This window comes from Alligator mississippiensis, chromosome 8 (genome assembly GCF_030867095.1).
Source record: "Alligator mississippiensis isolate rAllMis1 chromosome 8, rAllMis1, whole genome shotgun sequence".
In the NCBI taxonomy this organism is placed as follows: domain Eukaryota; kingdom Metazoa; phylum Chordata; order Crocodylia; family Alligatoridae; genus Alligator; species Alligator mississippiensis.
This window is the reverse complement of record NC_081831.1, coordinates 65,202,813-65,222,051: the sequence shown is the minus strand read 5'-3', so window position 1 is coordinate 65,222,051 and position 19,239 is coordinate 65,202,813. Positions and strand designations below refer to the sequence as shown.

Sequence of the window (19,239 nt, the reverse complement as noted above, 5' to 3'; positions counted from 1 at the left end):
AACTAACAAGGCTACTCTTTTCTGCTGTTTGGCTTCTTCGGTTTTTAATTACTTATTTATTGAAAAAGAAACCCACAAAACAATTAATTACATGCTCTTTTTAATGATTTTGAAAAGGAGAGACTTTTTTTTGAACATTTTGTAAAAAACAAAAACAAAAAAGAGGTTATGCATCCAAAAGCCAAGATATCGAAACTAAAGGCTCTTTAGTTTGAAAATGAAAACTCATTCATAATTGAGCTTCATGTGGCAATTTTGAGTGCTTTCTAGCCCCCTCTGCTGTTTATATCCTAACCTGCATCATAAAGCTTCATCTACTATATCAGAGTTTAAAGCATATGATCCTATGTGGTGACTCCACACAAGCTAACTAAGATGGCATAAAATGTTTGATTTTTCTGCAGGGAATCAGACTTCATTCTTCTTAAGGCAGAAACAACATTTTTGGTTTTTCCTGTGTTTGAAGAAGAGACTCCTTTTTCTAGAAAGACGTTTGATGTTTGTTTTTTTTGTTTTTTGTTTGTTTCTTTCAAAATATGCCTTGTGGTATGTTGAAATGTAAGTGCTGAAATGAAGAGTTTGAAATTGTGGGAATTTATTATTTGAAAGCAAACCTAATCTGGTATTCTCTGTGAAAGACTGTTTTAAAAGTCATACTGTTGTACAGTAGTTTATGCACTATTGCCCACAACAACAAAAAATTGTGCCAAACTATGAACAAGTGACTGTATTGTACATATTTTTACTTCTCTATCAACATTGGGTTGTGAGTGTTTTCTGCAGCTATGCCTTTTGGTTTTACTATAAACATTCCAGTGATTATGTATTAACCACCCCTATGAAAGCACCTGTAACTCACAATGAAATGATGTTCACTTATACAACTACCAAAAGTTTTATGGACATGACTAAAAGTGTGCCAAATTTACTTACCTCATTTCATGGATTCACCCTGCGGTTTAAAGCTCACAAAGGAAAAAAAAAAAAAAGGAACTTTAAAACATGCTGGGAAAAGGTAATCTCCTCTCTTTAGAAACATAAGCAGAAAAAAACCCCATAATGATGAAATTTTGAGTTTCATTATAGGTGAGAGTTGAAATGTTGGAGGAATTCAGAAAATCACTCAAGGTAAGTTTGACAGGAACTCAAACTGCATTTACAGACTGCAAAACAGCTGCTTTTCAAGTGTCTGTTTTCTTAAAGCAAAATCTGTAGCTGAAGATCATTTGAAGTGCAAAGTTATATTGCTGATACTTTGTATCTCAGTTTTATATATTTTATAATAACCTGGGATAAATTCTAAAATAGTTATAAAATCAAAACTAATACATTTCATATATTTCTTGCTGTTTATTTTTATTTACGTAATTTCTTAAACATTTTTATGCTGATCCTGTCAAAAGTGCTCTCATATCATTGCTTTGGTGTTTTTCTAAGTGTTTAACCTTGCAATGCCAATATTGTTTGAAAATTTAAAAATGAAAACCATTCATTTTGAATGCAATGATGAATTTTTTGCTTTCACTCCGTACATAACATAAGAGAAAACGGAACTATTTGTGGTCTCACCAAGTCTGGGCCAGATCATAAGCAAGTGGACTTTATTAAGACGGTGATAAGTATTGAATGCTAAACATGTTATCAAAAGGCCTTATTTCTAACCCTACCCACTGCACCCTCACCCTCCAACAACAAAACAAACAAAAATTCACTTATTTTCCTTGTGCAACTGAGAGCCTGTGCATTTTGCTGCTGATTTGTTATGAAACCTTGATATGCAAGAGACCTGCTAACTAGGGAACTTAAGGGAGCGGAGGGAGGTAAGGTTAGGACACACATTATGCAATAGACAATTACAGGTACAAGGAGAGGGGCCTTAAAAGCAATCTAATAGATCACTTTTCAACATACTCATGAGCATAGCGGTGGTGTTTCCAAATAGATTCAGATAGACTTGGAAGTGTTTTCATATAAGAATATTCCTTTCTGTCATAGTAAGGGTAGAATTGGAAGTGGCTTCTCTTTTTTTATATTAAAATTAGCAAAGACAGATCATTCCCAACTTGAGAGATGTGAAGAATCAGAGATGGGACCGATTTGCAAGCTTCTGACTTGGGTATGTGGTTATGCTGAAGCCATGGCACCACTCCCTGTGTCTTCCTCCTATGGCTACACAGTAGCCTGGGAGTTACTACTGTTTTCAAACAGTGTTAAGTCCTTCTTGGGTAGCAGGAGACTGTGGTACAGCTCACAGCCAGTCTTCTGCCTCAGTGCATCAGGGGTGGTAATAGTGCTGTCTTGCCCAGGCAGTGAGGCAGTCATGTAGAGGGTCCTTTTCAGTCTTGCATCCTTGGAGAGACAGTCTGGACTGATGTAATGACAAAGTAAGGATGGTGTTTTGTATTTATATAGCAATTCAAAATTAATTGCTCCATAAGAAAAAAGTGTTGCTACAATAACTGTGATGTTTAGGGCCACTTCCAATTCTGCACAAGGGGGTGGGAAGGAGGTTGCTTTCACTGCTGTTTTGGATGTTTAGGCTGCTGCTCCTATGGAGCCAGAACAGGCCCAGCTTTAGGAAATAGCAGTTCCCTGCCCTTTGACCCAGAACTGCCATTTGAAAGCACATTTCTGTTGGCCTGCATTGTATTATGTGTGTTTAACATATAATTATGTGACTCATAATAAGGTACATTGTACTGAAACATACAGCAATATATATTGCATTTGAGAAATGTGCAATAGGACATGAATATAGTACATAAAACATATTGACTATTTTGTTGTCTCTTGAAAGCCCATTAATACCCAATTACCATGCATTTCAGTACAGTGTTAATTACAGATGCCATCTGCCTTGACTCACTCTCTCAACCTTCTGTCTCTCATCTCTGCCTTCTTTGACTCTGTCACCCCCTGACTGCACCATAATTTCTTAACACCAAATGCCTGAGAAACAAAAGCCTTCAAGGTGAAATGCTGCCCCAGCTCCCTGCCTGACTCCCCTAGCCCCTACAAAGTCACCCCTAACCAGGCTTCCAAGACCACAGATGTTGGAATTCTCCTTAACCAAATTTCTGACCTCTCTCCTTTTACCTTATCTGTGCACCCGCCTGTCACTACCTCGAGAACATTGTCATAACACATCTTTAACTTGTCCCTTGCCAAAAACTCATTCCTGCCTCCACTGCTTCTACTCTTTGCTAGCGCATTTTGCTCTTTCATAGTACTGCTCTTGAAAGGTAACTGTGGCTAGAGTGCCCTCTCAGTCCAGGATTGCCATACCGTCGCCTTTGGCTATTTCTAAATCTCATTGGATTCCCAGAACCTCCACAGGTTTACTTTACTTTCCCATTTTACTCATCCTTCCCTTTTTAGATCTACCCAGACCTCCACTCTCTCTCCTCATGACCCTCTACCATTCTACCCTTATGCATGCTGCCCTCTCTACCTGAGGAGCTCACTTCAAGCCACAAAGCCATTTCCTTATTTTTCAGCCCCCCTTAAAGTTCCTTTTTCACTGTAGCTTGTTTGACTCTTGCTGTAAAACCATTTTATGATCCTCTGTATGAAGGATGCTATATAAATTGTATGGTATCCTTATTCTCTTGTGATGTACTGTACTGCAAATCTGGCAGATTTCAGTTTTGGTGAGTTATAATCATCAGCTAAATTAGAATACACATAGGGACAACCTAATCAATTTAAAGGACCCGCGCGTGACCTGGATTAGATCGGAACAAGCTTGGGTCAGTTTAATCTGGCCCAATTTCATTTGCTCTCATTCCAATTCCAAGAATTGTGGTGAGCAAGATTCCTGTGCTGGAAAGAGTTGAGGTAAGGAGAATGCTGCATTTGCTAGTCCTAGTTCTAGCAGGAATGTTTGGTGCCTCCTGCAGTTTTAGAGAAATGATCCATTTTCTTTTTGTAAATACACTGTGAGGAATATTTCCTTTACAAGTAAAACCCACCCCCAACAGCCTGATTTTTGAATTAGCATCTCCAAAGCCCATAGTTTTGTTGGAGGTACTTGCATATAGAGGTTTTGTAAATATAAAAAAGATCAAGGATGGGGAATTTGATTAATCACGAAGCATAAAAGAACTGATGTTCACTGCTTGTCCTTCTCTCTCCCTCTTCGTATTTATTTTTTTAGCGTAGAACTTTCTTGAATAAGGATCTAGAATTATGAACTAAAACCCTGATTCAGCATGGTTTTGAACCATGTGAAAGCTAATAGGACTATGCCTGTACTTCAACTTGAGCCTGTGCTTCTACGTCTTGCTGAATCAAGGCTTTAAATAGGGAGAAGAAATTGTCGTGGGTTCAGCTGGTTTATACTTGCTATGTGAAACAGTTGCCACGGGGGTAGTTTTTTATTTAAATGGTCAGGACTGCTATTGTTTTCTGGCATTGTAGCTCAATCCCCCATGAACCAAAAGAAAGATATTTTTAAGTATTTTAATCCTCCGCCCACTGGGCCAGATTCTTCTTTCACTTAGGCCTCAGTCTTGCAAAGCACTTGAGTGTGAGCAGACCTTGAAGTACATTACCAGATGGGACTGGTTCTAAAAACCTGTTGCACACTTAAAGGAGGTGTAAGTGGTTTGCAGGATCGACGCCTTGCTCAGAGGCATGAATCAGCTGGATTGAGGCCTCGCCATTGCATAGGCAGGTGCAAGGGAGAAGAGAATCCATGTAGTTGGGGCAGGATCAGGCCCTTGGTCTGAATTTCTCAATTCGATGTGTTGGACTTTGCCTGTGCAGGTTCCAGGAAATTTAATGGAAGCTGCAGGGTTCAAGTCACTGCCATCTATTTGAGAATGTGCCTCTATCTTTTCAGTGTATAAAATAATGCAAAAAATGAAGTACAATGTCTGTGGTAGAAGCAAAGCTTTTTCAAATCCGTTTCTCAGGTAAACAAGTGACACTAATGACAATGGAGTAACAGCCATCTAAGAGAATTTGGATCATATAAAGGAGGATGCCCTCAATCTCACAGGATAGTTGGGTTGCTAGACACGTTTACTGAGCCTTTGAATGCTTGGTGCAAAAGGAAACAAGAAGTGAAATTTGTATTCACGGCTACCCTTCGATAGCAAGAAAAATGTACATTTCAAAAGCACAAAGGGAAAACTTAAAAAAAAAAAAAAAAAGAAAATATAAAAAAGAAAGATACCAGTTAAACTCCTTTTGTCTTTTACTCCCAGTGGGAAGCAGGGTAGAAATCTAAGGAGATGCTCTGTTTCACTGCCTGCAGCGCTGGCTGTGGACATTTTGACTGCTGCCTACAGAGATTTGAATGTACTGCTCCTTAAGTTAACTTCCATAGAACTAGAGGCACCTCTTTAGTAAGTTGCTACTGCTTTATGGTGCTAAAGAAAACTTTTATTCCCCCCTTAAGCATTTAGGAGATATTAAATGGCCCTTTTTATGAATGTAACATATCCATTTCTGTTTAACATTTTACACTGCAATTTTAACATGTTTGGAAATTATTTGCCTTTTTTCTTTTAGAATAAGCTTTATAAATATTCTGTAGAGTCAATTGAAGTATAATTCTTAAGGATCACTCTAAGACGCCTACAAAATCTTGTATATTTTTAAGTGTGCCAATTTGTAAAATATTTTGTAAGTGTATATTTTTCTTAGAAAAGTGCTGTGAAGTGTTTGTATGTGTGAGGTTTCCCTTTTTTTGCACCTTCGGGTGTTAATAAAAGGATGTATACTTAAAAGTTTCTGGTTTTAAAAACCAAAATACAAAGAAAAAAATTAAACTTTTGTTGGGAATTTTGTAATAAAAAGAAATGTTGTGAAAGAGTGTAGTGATATTGTGTAAAGGAAACTGGAACATTTGTGAGCGCTTTGCTGTTTTATAGATCCTCTTGTAAATTATTCTTGTAATATTTTTGGTTTTGTTGTTCTTGTTGCAAAGGTTTTAAATATTTGTGACTGACTCTGTATGGTGAAAATGTCATATTGTTAACTTGCTGAGTTTTGTTATATTGTTTATGGAATAAATAAAAAATTAAAAATCTCATTTTAAGATCATGTATGAAGAAGGAATTAAACTCCCATTTGTTGAACATTAGACATGTACTGCATTTCCTCACATAGAAGGCACCTCGTTTCTAAATGAAGGAAACAAAAATCTTTCCTAGAAAATTCTGGCGAGTAGCAGTGGGTAACTGAGGAGCTGCTCCTGGGGAGGGAGTGCTGTGGGAAAGGGGAAAGAGAAGGTGTCCACAGCTAGCAGGTAAGCAGGGAGTCCATCTGTCCAGCATGTGCAGATTTACTTTTGCTCCCCTCTCCTCCCCCCCGCCTCCAAAAGCAGAAACTGCTGTTACCATATTTCCTTCCTTATAATGCACACTGCATTCCTTTCTTACAATTTCCAGCAGCTGAATTTTAGAACAAAGGGACGTATAGTACAAGAAAATACGGTGTGTGTATATTGTCAGAAAGAAATTACTCCTGGATTCTCAGCCCTACTCCTAGTTTTTTATAACTTTAGGAACGTCTACTTAATTAGACTCAATATTATGAACCATAGTAAGGCCCCTAGATGTGGAGCTGCAGTAGGAAGGTGAGGAAGATCAGGGTAGAGCCAGCTGGGGAAATCTTTCATAAGCATTTTGATTTGGGGCTTTTTTTAAGAATGAAAATCTGAAATTGTATCAACATTTTTAAAATGGGGGAGAAATAACCAGGTTTTTTCAGTGCGTAACATAATGCAGAAGTAAAATGTAATATCTATGGAGAAAAAATGGCAAAGATGACAACCCACGCCATCCAGGGGTGCATGATCCTTACAGCCTTGTGCCTGAAGGGCTGGCAGTAGGCATAATACCTGCAAGGGAGTTGGGGAAGCAAAGATTTAGTATGTACTTTCCCAAGAAAGATGGGTGATTTCTGTCACACAGAGACGCACTCTCCAGTCTTGCCTGCGTCTTGCAGTCTGAAATGTTCAGTGCTCCCAGACATGTTACTCCAGGCTCAGGAAGTGGAGAGAGGCCAAAATCTGACTCTATCCTGTATACAAATACTGGAACAACTGCAAGGACTCTCATGGTTCTGTCTTCCTCACTGGGATCTAATAACAACACAGCATGTATTTATATGCATGTCTAACTTGAAGCATGTGAACAATGTCACTCATTTGCTTACAGTTAATCGTGAGTAAATTATTATGGTTAAGTGGCAGTTTGGGGAGGGTTAGTTGGTAGCACCTTCACTTCTAAGCTGCCAAACTGTGGGTTCACCTCCCTGATCTGCTTCCCCCCAATGCCAGTGCTGCAGCGCATCTGTAGGGGAGTGGTGTACTGTTGGAGGCTCAGTGCTACTGAAGGAAAGTTACACACAAGTGTCGTCAACCCATCCAAAGGAAGAGGGTTGTGCACATACAAGTTGTACTGCTTTGTGAAAGGTTTAGTTGAGGGATAACCGTCTATTCCCTCACCAGCATGAACTGCTGCTTTGAAAACAATTACATTTTTTCATAAGGGTTTAATTTTGATTGAAATGACTGGGAAAACTGCTTCTGAAAATTCGATCTTTCTAAGTGGATGATTGAGCTGCAAGAGGGACAGAGGTGGGAAATCCAGCAGTGATGCTACAATTCTCAGGTATGTGCCCATTCTTGGCTCTGCCCAGGATGAATGATGAATGAAGGCTTGAGCTGCAGGCTCTTAATATGTACTGCTTTTGCTAAGCAGTCCCTGCAGTGCCATAGTTTATGGAGCATTTTTTGGACAGAGCGCTGCCTGTGAAACTCTTCTGAGCCTGTGCAAGAGAGTGCAGGATTTCAGTGGTTGCCCACAGGACCATGAAGTCCCATGTGCCAACCAGGAATCCTGGACATCTGAGGATTGAGTTGTATGAGTTTTGCTTGAATAGCAAAATGCATCATGAGCAACAACTATGCATTGCTTTCAGAGAAGTGTTTATTAGGGAACCTGTTCAGAGAAAGATTGAATACGAGACAGCAGCTGAAAGGCTCCATACTGGGTTCTGGTACCCGTAACATGGAGTTCTGCATCTGCTACCTTTGTAAAGGCTGCACTGTGCCCTGAGAAGAGGAGACTAAATTGTTTATAGTGAACACTTCATTGACAAAATCCATCCCAGGGCCTGGCAGAATAGGAAGCAATGCCCTTACCCTATAAACAGCAATGCCCTCACCCTACTGTAGCTGTTATTCCAGCTCTGCGTTCAGATAGAGTACACAGCCTATCCTGCCAGTGTTGGAGGAGCACTGAGCCAACTGAACGTACTTCTGGGGCTGGCCTGATGGCCCCCTCCCAAGACTGTGGCTCTTCAAAGCAACCTGTGTAAGACCGGCGCAGAGATTCCTTGCACAGTGCACAGGTAGGGCTGGATTCAGGTAAACCAAAGCTCACCATGACATGAGCCTCAGCAGCAGCACCACCCCTGCCATGCTGGGGCTCCCTTATCCCCAAAAAATGTGTAATCAAGGAGTTGGAAAGACTCTACCTGGATGGATGGGCTTAGCACTCTTGTCATCCTCCACTCACACATGCAGTTTCCTACTAAATGATGCTGTCCACTGAAAGCATTGGATCTTGGCTTTAACAGCTCCTCTAACATGGACAGAACAATTCACTCTCTGAGACCTACCATTTCAGGCTGCGAGCAGACCCAGGAATGCATCACTGTATTAATTAGTTGCCAGTGATGTTTGTGAGATTTTTCTCTCCAACTAAGAGTGCAATAATGACTTTAATACCTGCAAACAGATACTATGATACAGTTACAAGACGGGCTGAGGCTGCGAGCACTGAGTGACCCTATGATGCTTGTATCTTAATCTGGCCCTATGTAAAGGGATTGTGAAGGCATGAGCTACATTCCTCTATTGCAGACTCCTATGTAGTCCCTATATGATGCAGAGGATTGTCTTCTGGGAATATCACCTGCAGAGCATAATTCTTCATATGCAGATCACTTGCAAACACTGACTATTTTCAGTTCCAGCTGTGTTGGCTGATAAACACAAATCACATGGTATTGTTTGTGTTCCCTGATTGGATAGTTTATACAACTAACCAACACAGAATGAATATATGCTGGAACAGTTGTCACAAATAAACACAAAAGGGCCATAAACATGGTTGCATTAGAATTTGCTTTAAAATTCAAATGATTATTCAGTCAGTTTCTTCCACTGTTTGCTCTTAATGGGAGTATGAGAGTTGTTATTTTGAGATCTGGGCCCGTACCCTTGACTGATTCTCATGGGTAGGAGTTTTGATACTTTCAGCACCTTGTGAAAGTGTACCTTGACATGAGATCCCAACCTCCTCTTTCTCTAAGTATGTTGCATCCCAGGCACCTTCCAAACTACTCATGGGAATTCTGCACAGCTACGAGCCTGGGAACTCATTTGCCTGACTGAAACAGAAGCCACACAAGGACATTTCAGCTTCCTTTTCTCCTTTCTTGAATATCCATCTTTCTGTTTGCTACCACAGTGCAGCCCCTGCACACCTCATGTTTGAAGATGGGGCTGAGGTTTCAGCTAAGCAAAATATAGCAGCTCTTAGTGCTACTACTCAGCAAGGACAAGTCTGATTTTCAGTTCCCCAACCTTCAGCAGGCAGCATCCTCTCCATTCTGAGAGATGGTCCTTAGGAACTTTGTTTGCACAGGTGCAAACCTTAGCTAGATGTTTGAACTTCAAGAGAGCTGTTCTGGATCCACATCAGAATTTATCAGGCTAAACCAATGGTTTACTTCAGCATTGCAACTGTTATTGCAACAGCTGGCTCTGCTGCTGGTTTTTAACCCTCAGGTTGCTGATGTTCTCTAGACTACCATGAGAACTCTCCCAGTAATTCCCTGAATGAATGGCTTGCCGGGCGTGCCAAATCATTTGCTGGTAGAACAGGTTGAGCCTATTAAGATTCATTATGTATATGAGCTCAGCCATATTGAAAGTGAACTCCAGAGACATGAAAGGTTTGTGCATTAACACACTTAGCTACCCAAGTTCTCTTTCCTGAAGGCAAATAAGACTCCTGCTCAGATATGTGTGTCCATTTTACTTTGCCTTTTGTTCAGACTATTTAAACGAATGTGCAGTGACAGGCTTAATATCCTCCATCAAAAGCTAAGAGTTCCTACTTCTGGAGAAAGGGGAGGATGGAAACTGTAATGACAACAGAAGGATAAAGACTGCGTGAGCTGCTGCTGGGCTCTTCCATGATGCCACCAATTTGCTGCAGGACTGCAACAAATGAATGCAAGTATTACTGCTTCACTGCAGTGCTACAAGTCAGATCTGTCTTCAGTCTTCTTCCTGGCTGTGGTCCTTTTATCTTTGTAACGTTTCCTAGCCCCATTCCTCGCTTGCCCCAAATCGGTATGGATCCTAGAGCAAAAGTGAGTATTTTCCACCAGTACGCAGCATACAATCACAAACTTTGCCAGACACACTATATAAAAGTCTGGTCTGGATGTTCCTCATGGCTCAAAAATGCATTGGTGAGATGGGCAAACTGTCCATGCAGCCCCTACACATGAAACCATACTTCCCTGTGGTAAAGTCTTCTACCTCTTCTATGCTCCTAGAGGCTTCTCATGGCAGTTTTCTCAACATGGATGTGCCTGCTCGCTGACTCCCACGGAAGCATGTAGTAATGGTGATTTTAATACTACTTAATTTTATGTATTAATTATTTAGTGCCCAGAACTGTGCCAATGGCTTCAGAGAGCAAATAAGACAAATGCTCTGTCTGAGGAGAGGACCTTCTAAAAACAAATGAGATAACAGACAGGAGGGGCAAAGGATGGGACTTCCACTGATAAAATAGTGTGGTGTTTAAGCTACATTGAAGTTCACTGATTTCAAGGACTAACCCTTTCATCTTCCAGGGTACCTGAGGAATCCTTTGCTGCTCTGCTAGAATGTCTCCCCCAGCAGTCTGTGATGTTTGGCTACCCATAATCCAGACAAAATTGGATGTGAGAGAAGATGCAGAAAGGAAGCTAGCTGGGGCCCTCCAGTTTCTCTCAGTACCAGATCTAGGAGGAAAACTAGTGTAAGTAAATGTAGCCTTATGTATTCACTTGTACTGCTTCTTCCCCTGGCAATGGCATATCACTTTAGGCAGCCATGGTTAGATGAACTCCTGGAAGCAAAGTTCTGATGATTTAGGGAAGGGAACTTCATGGCTTTTTCCACTAGAAGGGGGCAAGAAAATCTCCACCATAGAAGAAAGAGGAAGGATCTCAGTGAGTTGAGTCAATTTGTGGAGCTTCCTTTCCTCTCTAAAAGCAGTTCTCAAGAGATCTCAATTTACACAAAGGGACTAGACCTTGACTAATTCTGCTGACTTCAAGAACACCATTTTGGACTCATGAGAACTTGGCCCATAGATTTAGGGTTACATTTGGTAACACCTGCCCTAACCCTGAATGTGAACAGCTTATTTGGAAAGTTCCTTTCAGAATTTCTGGCCAAACTGTTGGTGTAAAGAAGCCATTTGTCCTTCCTCGGTTAATGAAGTTTTGTCAGCTTCTTCCCTTTTAATATTTCATGTAGATGTGAAAGCTGCTTCCTTGTAGTTGTGTTCTTTCCTCATGCTCTTCTGGTAAACTATAGGGTTGAAGACCCAAGGTAAGCAGAAGTCAGATTGTCTCAGCATGAAGTATAAAAAAAAAAAAATACGTCTTGGTTCCTTGTACCCATAACCTGACCAAATCAAATTCCCTTGAATTCAAAACCTACAGGTTTGGCCTTTCAGACCTAAGCAGTGACATTTCTGTGCTTTATTTTATCCATTTTTAAAGGACTTCCTCCAACAAAAATATAAATCAAAAGCCTCCCAGAAAACAACTCCACTGTACATTCATTCTCCTGTTTTTTAACCTTGTTCAAAAATATTATTTTGCTAAAAATGTTGATCTCTGAATCTTTATCATGGTCTCTGACAGTATTACAGTATCACCCTCTAGGCGAGATACTTCCTTTGAATGCCTTGTATGCTACCACATAACTCTAGTTTCTGTTACTTCATCAGAGTAAATAGCTACCAAGTAGACCAAACTAAATTATCTATTTAAAAAACCATTAAACATCTCAGTGGCAAGTCTGCTTTTTTCCAAGATTAAATTTTAGCTGTTCACAAAACTATCTTGCCTTACTCGGTGACAATGTATGAAGACTCGCTCTAGGCAGGATTAACCAACCTGGTGCTGAGAGAGGGATAAAAATTTTTATTTGAGCTAGAAAAGATTCAATTAAACTTTTAATCACTACTCAGTTGTCAGTCATTTACAAAAGGCTTTGAAGCTGGGCTGGGTCTTACAAACATTTCTGGATTCAATGGTCACTACAGCATCGGTAACAATTAACATGGTCGCTCCCAAAGGCCGCAAGAGCTGGGACCCCGATGTACTAAGTGAAGGATGGTACAGTATATAGCAGACCCCGCCCTCACAAATTAGGCTATTCTGTAACACAAAATGCACCAGCAGGGTAGAACAAGGAAATAGATGTCATGGAACAAGGGGAACAGTGCGAAGAACACCTGGTTCCACAGACTGGCTGGAGGCACCATCAGCTGGTCTCAATTCCAAGTTTATTTTTTATTTTAGCTGTGGGATATAAATAAGCAAACAGACTCCTGCTGGCAGAGATCCCTATTGCTTGCTTGTCGAACTGTTATCAGCTGGCAGTTTATCAAAGCTACAGTAGATAAGAGTCCTGTAGAAGAATTTGATTACAGAATATCGCTATGAGTGTGTTTGGGCAGAGCGTTCCATGTGGAAGGGTAAGATGAGAGGCGAGGTGTTGAGCTATTCTGGGCCCAACATATTTAATACCAATCCTGTTTGTTCAGTGGCCATTTTCAAATACAACTGACTACCAGAACATGGGTTTCTGCTCCCCACCTACCCAGGTTAAGTTGCATCCCAGTACCAGAGAAGAAAGCCAAGCTGCTGAACAATGGAAAAACAGGTATTCAAGGATGGCATATTGGTAGACTGGGGATTGTGAATGGAAAATCTCATGGGATACAACAACAGATAAAAGGGAGGGCTATGAAGGCTCTTAAATGTGAGGACAGGTAGCAGGAAGCTGAAGTAGAGGAAATCAGTGGCAGAGCTGGAACGTGAACTCTCAGTACAGGCTTCTCTAATCTGTGCACAGTGGTGCCTCCCTGAGCAATAAGGAGTTAGCTGCTGGTCGAGGTTCTGTCAGCTTTCAATTTCTGGGGCCTTAATTATTTACCATTAGGAATAATAATAATTCATATGGATGTGTTATACTGAATCTCACGGCTGCTTTTATTCTGACTGAACATACAATATAAACCTATCCTTTTTTCTAGCAGACCACATCTGACATATTAGGTTCCACCTTAAAATGCCACTGGCAGCATATGTTAAGTAAAGGATACAGGGCAGCCTGCCTCAGCATTATGGAGGGAGGCAGGTGTCACTGTGTCCCGTCCCCGCCCACCTTTCTGCCAGGTGTCTGTGCACTGATGGGCTAGAATTTGACCAGTGTGTTTAAAGATCTTCCACTGATAGAGGATGAAATAAATAAATACATTTCCTTAGCTAAAAGCTGCAGATTGTTTGTAGTCCTGACCAATATGGCAGGTTATCTGGGCATCAAGCTAACCCACACCCACAGCAGTAAAAATAGCAATTAAAGCAGTCTGTTCTGAATTTTTCCAAACACAAGTCATGGACCAGTGAGCCAATCAAATGAATTACAAACGTGTAAGGTAAAGTTTAATGAACTGTATCTGGTAATGTTCAGTAAGGACTGTTTTCCTGACTATGTTGTGTGGCTATCTTACCCAGGATATCTTACCCTTGGAAAAGACAGATAAAATGCTGAGAGATGCTCAAGTAGTTTGGGCCGTGGTTTTAACTTTTTATGGTATAGGCCGTAAACACAAACAGTTTTGTGGTTAGATTTTAAAAGCTCAATAGAAACATTTTTGTTAGTGTGAAAATTCCTCTGTATTTTTACTAGGAGAAGTGCAGCTGCCTGCACCAGTGTGCATTGGCCAGAAAAGGAGAGTGCAACTCACTAAAAACTAGAAGTAAAACCAAAGTTTTGCTGTCTTGGCAAAGTGAAGTACAAAAAGAAAGCAAACAGCACAATAAGTGAAGGGTAAATTAGGTTTAAAAATACATGTTTCGTTAATCATATAAAGTGAGCACTTCTAATAGATGATTTTTTGTGACAGTTTCCCTTTAATCTTTGGTTATGCTAGTGGTATAAACTCATCCACTATGAAGTCAAATACAGCAGGAAATTACCTCAGTAAAATAAGACAACTGTTAAAAGAACATATTTTCCACCTTGTATCTAATCAAAATATACTTAATTAAACAGCAGGGCCCTCACATACGAGTAACAGTACAGAAAGGGACCTGTTAAAATTATTTTGTGTTTAACACATTTATATTGTGTGCACTGAGCTATAATTAAAATTCACATAACTTCTGGATTAACTACCATCTATTTGTACTCAGGGCCCAGTGACTTCTGCTTGTGAATGAAGGCAGAGCAGATCTTAATTAAAGTGTAATTTATATCCTAGCATTCTGAATTTTGCTAGCTGGAGCAGGGAACTTCTGGAGATTAAGGTAACTTTATGGAAAAATCTTATGGAATTTATTCTAAAAACCTGGTATTTTGCTAAAACGTGTTTTGAACCATTCTGGAGCTTATATTTAATTCTCTATTTGATACCATATATTGCCTTAAAAATGATAGTTAAACATTTTTGGTGTCTGTTAGATTCTAAAAGACTTTCCATATGTGAAAGGATAATTTATATAGTTGTTGTTTTGCTTTTTGTAAATGTTTCTGAACGGTGGGCTTAGTGAACTGAGTAGGTTTCTGGGTGGAAATATCTCCACACCAGAAAAGGCATCTGATGGTGACACCAGTTGAGCCCTCTCAGGACAGTGTCAACAGGGAGAGTCTCATCAAACCAGGCTGTGGGAACTGATTTACCCTCCTGCATATACAGCGCATTCCTGCAGGCTCTTGTTGTCAGGGCTGCATGGGAAAAGCTCACATCATCACTACCCAAGCTGTATCTGTTCTTTGGATTAAAGCACAGACCGCAGGACTAGATCCCAAGAGGGACCTGCCTGCCTGATACTGGACCTAAGCCAGATCCCGGTGCTTAAAAGTGTGAGCCAAAAGTCCCGTTAGGAGTTTGTTTAATGATGGTGGTACCTAAACTTGCCAGGCACCTTGTGTTTGACCTGAATGTTCCCAAGTGCCTGCAATTCTGGCATCTCACTGTATCCAGGACTGCCCTGGTGTCAGAGCACCTGGTAAGCCCCATTTAGACGCACACAGTCAGTGAAGCAGCACCCAAACCCCTGAGAGGCCCAGCCTGGCAGGTGTATATTAGGCCTGCCTAACACGCACCAACAGCCTTGAGTTCAGCACAAATCACAGCCCTTTTCACTTAAAAACTTGGCCAATGGTGGTTCCACCTACCTTCTATATAATGGCCTAGTGGTTAGAGAAATGAGAGGCCTGGATTCTAGGCCCTCTTTAACCCCACACCTCCCTTTCCCAGGAGAGTGCCTTGTGCAAGGCTGGGGCGGGGGGGACGGTTGTCTCTGCTTTTCCTGTTAGAGTGCTGCTTGTCCAATGGGAGTAAAAAATAAAAGATTCGGAGGCCAGAGAGAGAACAAGCAAGATGCAACCTGATGCTGTAACCTAGTGGATGGAGCCTGTACTGAGACAGGTAAAGTCCTGTTGTCAGGATTTACCCAAGGACATTGCATAAACCTAGTTGGGAAGTAGCTCATCCTTCTTTGGACTGGCCCTTAGTTTGCAAGGCTGTCTGTCCAGCCCCTTTCACTAGTGCTCAGTAGAAGGATCTTGCAGGTGGAGAACAGATTTTGTGCAATCACTTCTCAGTGAATCTAAATATTTAATCTGGCTACCTGTGTCAATGAGTGATAGCCCCAAGTTAGCTCACAGGTCAAGAGGTAACAAACATTTCGCGGAGCTGCCAAACACTAGTGCTGCATGTTTCCTAGAAAGAATCAGATTTAATATCTATTCCCTATGCCATTTTCCATTATGAGATTACCTCTGCTTAAAGGCTACTCTACTGTGCCTTGATTCAAAGCTACCGTAATACCCATTACAATCATCCTAGGTGCTGTGACATGAAAAATGGTTTCCTTCTATGCACTGCCTTATAAAGAGAATTTAGTTATTTAAATGCTTAGCAAATGGGATGTATTCAATCTCCTTTGCCTGCTCTTTTTACCTGTTCTGTAACCAGAACAGAAATTTTCTAAGACTACTCTCAGAAGCAAAAGGAAGATGAGCAAATGTACAGTAAGTAGGAGTGAGATTTTATTGGAGAAATTTGATCACAAGCAGCAGTGTATTCTAATGTTTAATTAGGGCAATCTCATGAAATCCATCCAAGACCACAAGGGTTTTAAAACAAGACATCTTGGATTTCTGCTGTGTTTTGGCTAATAGCATCAGGTCCTCTCAATTGATTTATAGTCTGCTAGTCTGTCTGTCTTTCTCACCTCCATTAATTATCCTATATGTAAACCCCTCAGGCTCTGTCTTGATTTTATCAGAGCAGCACCTGCAATGCGCTCCTGTGGTTAAAAGGTCTGTCAACATTTCCACTCTCAAATCTGCTACCGAGGATTTGTAGCTCAGCTGCTGAGCTCAACATTATGCGGAAGCTCAATATCTGAGTTCTCAGCTTGGGAAAAGGGGAGCGTCTGTTTTTATTTTAAATTAAATTTGATCTGGTTGTTCTTGATTTATTAAAGCAAGGAAACATTACAAGTGTTTGTTTTTATAATTCTGCTTTTTGTTTTTGCACAAAAACAATATCCATAGCTCAAAAAGTGTTTTGATTTAAAACACCTGCTTGTGATTATTTTACCTATTAATATCCAGTATATATAATGCTACTAATCTGAAGTTATCCAAGTACTTTAGAAATGTCATTTGAGTTTCTCCAGTCAGAGGCATCATGAATACTTATACCCACTTCCATTTTCAGATGGATGAATTGGGCACAAAGCTTAAGGAACTGATTTTGAAAATGGTGTGTGCAGTTGTGCATGCAAACTATATCTTAACTTGTGTACTTTGTGTACTTTGATAGTTACAAATGGCCTCTTTTATCTGCACTTATCCTATCTGCATGCACAAATGATCAGCTGAGGCATACCATTATGTGAATATAGTTTCCAAAATCATATAGGCAGTTAGGCCAGCTCTGAGCATGCTTACTAGATTGGGCCCACCATGGGAACATCTAGTTTATGGTTCTTGGTAGGAAGATTAGCACTGAACATTTTAGCACTGGCAATGCTGAAGTGCTTCTGGGCATGTGCAGAGTCAGAACTCCAGGCACCTACAGGATTAGATTGGGGTTTTGAGGATTGCCTTCTTGGAAGTGGCTGTAGTAAGTATTAATAGTGCCTCAGGCCATGTTTTCACTGCCTCCTTGCTAAGCCTGAGACCTCTGCCAAGAAACAAGCTGTACCCTTCCCCCTCAGCCAAGACTGGCAGGCAGAATAGAGGGCCTGGGAGAGTCCTGTGACTGCGTGGGTTTTTTTTCCCAGGAGGGTTCCAGTCTCACTAGAGAGACCATGTAGACATGGCTCAAGTCCTCTTGTAGATATGGGCCTACAAGACTTGCCCAAAGTCACACAGGAAGTTTGTGATGAAGCAAGGACTTATATGTGGCTCTCCCAAGACAGTGGGAAGTTGCCCAGTCCCTCGATTGTCCTTTCTGTATTTCTGTAAAGCACACTGAGGCTCCTGAAAGACAGCATAACTTATCATGAATAACAGTGAATGATTGTGAATCTTAGTCTGCTTTTACCCCACACTGGGATGCTATGATATGTATGAGACACGATATCATTGCACATCAATTTTTCACACTCCAAGGATCACTAGGGAATGAATTATGTGTGGAAGTGGAACTTCAGTTCCATATTTTCTTGCTCAATTTTGTCTCAACATAATACATGGTTTACTGCAGGGAAAACACAAGGGGAAAGATTTAAAATATGCTAAAACACAACACGCTATGAGGCAAGGGAAACTGTAATGGGGAAAATGCTCCAACTGGAGTGCTGCAGGCTATGACTATGGAATGAGAAAATCTTGAGGAACAAAAATCCTTCAAGCCAGCTGCTACAGATAGGGGAGTGCTGGGATCAGCGAAGTGTTGGATGCGAGTTACATTTCGTGGCCCAGACTCACTGATATGTTCTGGACTCCAGTGATGCTGAGTAGCTGTAAATTGAGTTTAACTAATTAGTTAAGCCTAGTCTACAGCTGCTTTGTAGTGCTGGAGCAGGATATACGTACAAAAAAATACTAGTATATCTGACCCCACAGAGGCACAAACAGTACTTGATTTCCAGTGAACAAAGGGTTAACTTCAACTCCACTTCCTTTTTCCCCTGCTCAGGGGATGGGATGCAGTTAGAAGGCAAAAGTGTATTTATCTGGGAAATGGTGAGGGGTTGCTTCTCTACTGCTGTCACCTATACAGTTAACATAAAATGTTACTAAATCATAATAGAAGTGCCTCACAGCCACTCTGCACAGTTGTATATGGCAAGACAAGGAATGGAGAACCTGCTAGGGGGTAAGATACACAGGCATCAAAGGACTAAATTGAATAACTGGATTGATGGAGCTTTTTGCTTACCTTTTTGTCATCATTTTTTCCTTCATGTTTCATTCCTTACATGTTCTTTAAGATAAAAGCTTGAGCTGACTGTAGCAGCATTTGTTTTTTCTAAGCTTTTCCATTAGATTGTAATACTGTATTATGAAGGTTACAGGTCTCTCTCTCTGATTAAACCTCCCCCTGAAGTTCCCTAATTACAGGGGTAACAGCAATGAGAACCAGAAAATAAAACTCACCCAAAACATAAACTGAAATCAACCTTTTTATTTCATTAACTAACATTACTGAGGATAGTGGCGGAGAGCATTCATGCAAGTAACCTTAGCTAGGTGCATAAATATTTGAAGGACTGTAGCCTCAAGTGGTGGCAGGTAAGGATTTTATGTGATTTGTGATTTAATCTTGGCCTTATCCCTTTTAAGAAAACAAAAATATTTTCGTGCTGTTTGAAATCTTTTGTGTGTGTATATGTGGTGCCTGTAAGAATATGTCTTAAATATTTTCCTTACTTGCAAACTACAGTGTTTCCATA

At 40.6% G+C, this 19,239-nt stretch overlaps 1 protein-coding gene across 4 annotated transcripts in view; it reads left to right on the top strand.

Annotated features, from left to right (window-relative positions):
* Positions 1-6,086, top strand: part of NEXMIF (neurite extension and migration factor) — a 264,099-nt gene extending 258,013 nt beyond the window's left edge. For all 4 annotated transcript variants that reach the window (XM_059732805.1, XM_059732804.1, XM_059732803.1 and 1 more), the window contains one exon: positions 405-6,086. In XM_059732805.1, the coding sequence (XP_059588788.1) occupies positions 405-555 (151 nt within the window). In that variant the 3' untranslated portion in view covers positions 556-6,086. The remainder of the gene's footprint in view (positions 1-404) is intronic.
* The last annotated feature ends 13,153 nt before the right edge of the window (positions 6,087-19,239 follow it).